This window comes from Macadamia integrifolia, chromosome 7, assembly GCF_013358625.1.
Source record: "Macadamia integrifolia cultivar HAES 741 chromosome 7, SCU_Mint_v3, whole genome shotgun sequence".
Classification (NCBI taxonomy): Eukaryota; Viridiplantae; Streptophyta; class Magnoliopsida; order Proteales; family Proteaceae; genus Macadamia; species Macadamia integrifolia.
In genome coordinates this window covers 6,172,586-6,178,568 of record NC_056563.1, presented here as the reverse complement: position 1 = coordinate 6,178,568, position 5,983 = coordinate 6,172,586, and the positions used below count along the sequence as shown (strand labels likewise).

Genomic DNA, 5,983 nt, shown 5'->3' with positions numbered 1-5,983 from the left:
CTAGGAGAAGATAGATGCTGTTTTACTTCTCCTCTTCTACAAGATAATATAATATAGGTGGCGGTTGGGGGTGGGGGGTGGGAAGAGATACAAGTTTATCAAGTGTGAACTAAGTTTAGAATTCAGATCATCTCCTCATGTGAGGAGAGAAACTACCCCTCCCCACATGGGTGAAAGATGGATTTAGATCATCTCTAATTCTTAATCGTGTAATTTTTGTGTAATTCTCTCAGTGTATGAGACATTTGTACAAATTCAAAATCCATCGGTTGTAAAAGCTTTAGTTAAAATGAATTTGAATTCCAAAAAACTTGTACAACCATTAAATTAAAAAAAATATACAAGTTTCACATACACAGAGAGAATTGCACAAAAATTGCACAATTAAGAATTGGAGAGGATTAAAATCCGAGACTAACTTCACCCCATTTGACTCATGGTCAGAGAAAACCACAAGGGGTGGAGATCCCCAATTGATAGCTCTCATCCATGTGGAGAGGATCCAGACTTGAACTGTGAATAAGAATGAAAATCAGAGGCAGTGAAAAAAACCAATATTAATGATTATGATTAATGAAAACTATAATAAACCTTTACTTAACCTTACTACTCACACAATCATCTAAACCAAACAGATTGTAATATTCACTAATCTAATCATTCCTTGGCTTATAACCTCCTTGACTAAGCTCATAGGTAAAATACAGAGCCAATGCATTTACAGAAATCATGACCTGATTCAGCTTCTTCAAAGGAGACACTACACCTCTTCCTCTCTCATTGAACCCATCTTCACAATCGAACACTGAATCAAATGCTGCACTCATCTGTACATTTGCTGTGCCATAATCCCTAACCTTGTAGGCCATTGTTGCTACCTTCACGGACTCAATCCCATCTGAGTAGTGCTCCACACAATCCTTCAAGGCTTCTTTCACATATGAATCATTGAACTTCCTGTACTTGAGCATGTTCTTAATGTAAGATTCCAAGCGACTCATGTTGGTCCTGTCTAGTTTCAGTGCTATAAGCCCAAGTCCTTCAAAGCTTTCATGTTTGCTGCTAGGATCTGTTTGGAGGGCTGTCAAGCAGAACTCGTAGGTCATGTATTTGCTGTCCTTTGAGGCGTCGTTGCAGACTTTCTGGATCAAAGTTTGTGATTTACCATTATAGGGGTAGAGAAGAAGAAGAAAAAGAAAAGAGAGGAGAAGGCTATTGGAAGGGAAGGTAGGATTCATGCTTGCTTGCTTCAGACCTAAGGCTTTTCGTTTTTTGGTAAGGAGACCGAAAGCTTAATGAGGTGGAAAAATGGGGGTTTCAGATTCAGTTTTAGTTTAAATTGTGAATTTAAAAGTACTAGCAGTAATTCCCATCAATTTCGGATGATCTCCATAATATTCTCAAACGTCTAATCATGGAATCAAATTTACCTGCTGCCCCGGGCTCACAAATACCAACTTAGGTTTTTGTGTTTTCCAAAATATCCTTTTAACATTCTATTTCTTTAGCTGTCACCAGACTTGCAATTAATGTGAATTTGAAATCGAAACTGTTTATCGAAATCAAACCAAATCGTTTATACCAAAATCCTTGAAGCTATTTAGTAAATGATTTGATTCTGATTTCAATTTTCAAACCGATTAATTAAATGGTTTGGTTGGATTTTAATCGTTTAACCCACAATTTCAAACCGAATTAACACAGTCAAAGCCGAACTATTTACACCGTCAAAACTGATTGGTTTGAACCATATATGACTTACTAAAATAATGAGTATCATGTAACCCTATAAGAAAGGACCACAGAGGCTGTCCAATAGTCTATTCAATATTTTACTCTTATTATGTAGTTATGTAGTTAAAACCTTGTCCTTTCAATGCCTCATTGCTCATTGAATTTGATACAACATTGAAGTTTTTATCAATAAAGGTAAATTTCAGTACGTAGCAAACCATTTAGAAACCGTATGGATTAAACCATGATCAAAACCGTGTAAAATCGCAAAATCAACATTGTTTAAAAATCTTTAAACCGGAACCACTTATTAAACAATTTTGGTTTTCGAAAGTGTAACAATTTAGTAAACAATTCGATTTTGATTTCAGCCAAATAAATATGAACCTATTGATCCATACCATACTGTAACATCGAAATCAATCTGATTAATACCCTTATACTTGACACAGCCATGTGTGTAGCGTGCAGCCATGCCCGCAGGCATGTGCACAATAGTGCAACCGTGTCTGCAGGCACGTACGTGGGTAGCCTGAAGTCTTGTGGGCAACAGTGCAGCTATGGCTTGGCAGCCAGATTTTTCCTTAATTATGGTAAAACTGTCCTTTCATATGTATCTTTCTCCCTCCACTCACACTCCGATACTAATCTGATCCAGGAAATCTTGAAGGATCCGATCCCGTTTCCATTTTTGCACAAAATTTGTAGAATCTAAAAATGAAATGGTAAGCATTTCGAAAATTTAATTAGGTTAGATTATTCGTTTCTATTTATGGACAAATTATTTATAGAATCTCAAAAAGAAAAGGTATGCGTTTCAAAATTTTCAAACCGAATCGATCAAGATGTTGGTAGAATCTTATGCCGAGCTAAAAGTTTAACAAATTTACTGACCACGGCTTTTGGTGTTCATGGATTTGTTAATCATGGATTCTATTGAGTTGTCATCCAGTGTGGGCCAAAATGCTACCTAGTTGTGTAGCTCCTGCATAAGGGAGCACCCATCTAGATCCAGTAGGGGAGGGCCGAGGGTGGTTAATTCGTTGTCCATGTGTCTATCCAAGTGCACACGATTCGGTAGTGTTTTTTTTACTAATTCTATAATAATTGTTTGGTAAGGGATCTATATATTGTCGGCTTATATTGGTATTTGAGACGTCACTCCAATATGGGGAGCAAGATAGTATATTTAATGAGGAAAAAGGGGAGTGGATTGTGAGAGGTTTCTAGTCTCAACAATGATCTGATGATCTAATCTGTTGTCAGAAAAAAATGTATTTTCTATTTTGGATTCTTTCCTATATGCTTTATGGATAAAAATCGTCTGTTATTCTCAATCTCTGTTTTTCCTTGTTTTGCTACCTGCAGAACACGACACGTAGACATTTCATCACCAACGGTCAAGATTAAGAAGGTTGAAGCTCTACCAAAATCGGGTTGAGGTAAGTGAACTAGACCGAGATAGGTATGACCCAACCCAACCCGTTAACTCCTCTCTTCTTCTTATTCACTCTCTGTTATCTCTCTCATTCCCTTAAAATCTGTTTCCTCCTCTCTTCTTCTTCTTCTTCTTCTTCTTCTTCTTCACCCTCTGTTATCTCTCTCATTCCCTCTTACACGCTATCTCTCGGTTCAAAGGATACTTGCAACTGATCTCATCTCGGCTATTCTTGAAATAGTGAGCGTGTTCGAACATCAATGAAGCCTCTTGCAACCCTTCTTGACTTCTTCAATCTCTGTTCTCTCTCCTACGCACAGTTGCCACAAATTAGAGAGAGATTTCGAACATCAACGAAGCCCCCTGCTGGTTCTCGCGCACATACTGGTTCGATCACCCTAAGGTATGAAACCTAAAACTTACTTTCCTCTTCTCTTCTCTTCTCTCTTCACTATTTTTTAAACCCTAAATATTTTCTTCTCCACTCTCTAACTAGAAGCTTCGTACACGCTCTCCCTCTTCATTGGTTATCTCGAATTACTGAGTGATTTCGAACATCAACGAAGCCCCTGCAACTGATCTCGCACACTTACTGGATTGATGACCCTAAGGTATGAACTACTTGGCTTTCCTTGTTAATTACCTTTTTTTTTTCTTTTCTTTTTTGTTCGTGTAGCAGAGGAACCTCAATGGGATCATATTACTTCCCTCACCGGTAGTTTGTGAATGACAGTAAAGTAGTGAAAGTTCTTGAATGATTATAATTCTCAGCATTTTCTCACCAGTGACTCTACACAGTGGTCTTGTTTTTTTCCCCTATCTTGCTCTGTCAGCCGATAGACCAACTCTGGTCTTGTTTTTTTCCCCTGCAATTATTTTGTATAAATTTGATGCATGGATATTGCATTGACTGTATATTAAATGTTGCATTGTACTTCTTCTCTTATGGATATTTGGCTATTTGGTTCAAGGCTTAGAATCCTGTATTGAAAATTGGCATATCTGCTTGGATGTTCTAGTCTGCATTTTAAAATCTTGACGGTTTCAGAGCCCATTAGATAAGGCTGGATAGCTGCCATATTGCGACTCATCTTTCTCCTTTTGTTTATCTTGAAATTAAATTGATGAGAGATCCCATTAGATAAGGCATCCATCTTCTTTTCCACTTTATCTATTGTCTATGTTGGTTTTTCTCTGCGAGCTGGCTACATAGGTTTTAAGAGTAGAATTATTAGGACATCTTAAAAAAGAATATCAGAGATATCTCATTCCAATATAATACCTATTGTCTATTCACACTCTAAATATTAAGTTTAGGACTCTTAATGAATACATCCTTTGCTTATGCAATTCTAGTAACTGTGCAATGACAAACTTTGCAACTTCATTCAGAATATGTATGGAATCATTGGAATGAGTTTACTGGTTAATGAGCTTTCAATGCAGGGATAAAATTCATCTTTGTGTAGAACTGACAGTAAGCTCTATGATGTAAGAATATAACATTTTTTTAGTGCAGACTGTATATTTGGTTATTTGTTTCAGGGTTATTGACAGGATATATTCATTTCGATTATTCTCTTATGGATATTGCATTTTACAGAGAAATGGATGCACAACAACGGATGTGTAGCTGTGGAGAGGTGATGGTCATCCGAACTTCTCAAATGGCGAGGAATCCTGGATGAAGATTTTACAGATGTCCGGTAGGCGGAAAACATCCGGGATGTTTTATTTGGTTGGACCCAGTATTGTGGAATTATACTGAGACTGTAGACACAGGAACATGTTATTCAACAGAAAGTGTTAATAGGAACACACGGGTCATCTCGGCTATTCGTCAACCCTCCTATAGTCCACAAGTGCGGAAACAAATACCAGTGGACTAGTCGTTGCTCAACCATTATTATGGTTTAACCATCTTCCTATGTATTTGGGTGTTAATTCTCTCGTGCTATGTCTTTTATGTAACGGCCTTGTAAATAGTACTAAAGTCTATTTCATATTATGTATGGAGTAAATACAAGATCAAGACTTTATGTAAGACTTCATAATTTTTTTTTTCCTTTTCGGATGATTATTAACTTTTGTTTGTTAATGAAAAGTTTAGGAAGAGGACTGGGGATTGGAGATTCCTGGGTGTGAATGATAGCTATTTCAGCAAACAAAGTTCAGGAATAGTCAAGATCAAGTAGCTTGAACAGAATCATCACCACAACTACATTGATCAATTTCCTGAACAGCTGATTCCAGTAACATGTTGTGTTGTCACAAACTATAAGGCACTTAATCTCCATAATAGATCTCCTCATGATGTTTAAAAATATATATATTCAATGGCATTTAAACAGAGTTGAATATGAGAACACAATAATCACCCAAGTCACCATAGTAGGACAGCAATTTGTCCTATAGAAACTTCAAAAGTACAAAAATATGTGCTCTTTCATAGGACAATAATTGTCCTCCCAAGTCCCTAGTTTCTATTTTCCTTCTACTTTAAATTTATATTCCTTCTTCTTACTTTCTTTCCGTGTCTACTAATTTCATTCCCCACTTTCTATTTTTGTTTTCACTTGCCACTCTTCTCTTTGATTACTGTTTTCTGTTGTTTCTGATTTTTTCTTTTTTAATGAAATTTTTTCATAACTCCTTGATATCTTCCAATCTAACAGTCAGATTCACTTCCAATTTTGGCAACCCTTTCTATATATCTAAAAGGCCTTGTGACCTAAGTTGCAACCATATGTAATCAACCTTGGCCAGGTTGCTGATATTATTCTACTTGAGAGCTCTTTAACTCCTTAATAT

The 5,983-nt window shown here is 36.7% G+C and overlaps 1 protein-coding gene and 1 long non-coding RNA gene across 3 annotated transcripts; one reads left to right on the top strand and one right to left on the bottom strand.

Annotated features, from left to right (window-relative positions):
* Window positions 1–570: 570 nt before the first annotated feature.
* LOC122083103 (putative invertase inhibitor) lies at window positions 571–1,327 on the bottom strand. The gene has a single exon (XM_042650794.1). The coding sequence runs from the start codon at window positions 1,236–1,238 to the stop codon at window positions 654–656; it is 585 nt and encodes a 194-aa protein (XP_042506728.1). The 5' UTR covers window positions 1,239–1,327; the 3' UTR covers window positions 571–653.
* A 2,362-nt stretch (window positions 1,328–3,689) lies between these two features.
* Window positions 3,690–5,235, top strand: LOC122083728. 2 transcript variants are annotated; one of them, XR_006141713.1, is made up of 2 exons: window positions 3,690–3,783; window positions 4,718–5,235. It is a non-coding gene; the product is annotated as an uncharacterized LOC122083728 (long non-coding RNA). The 2 variants fall into 2 exon arrangements; XR_006141712.1 differs by having other exon boundaries at window positions 3,691–3,783; window positions 4,776–5,235.
* The last annotated feature ends 748 nt before the right edge of the window (window positions 5,236–5,983 follow it).

Excerpts from the sequence above, each read along its gene's own strand:
- LOC122083103 (XM_042650794.1), bottom strand. The coding sequence starts at position 1,238 with ATGAATCCTACCTTCCCTTCCAATAGCCTTCTCCTCTCTTTTCTTTTT.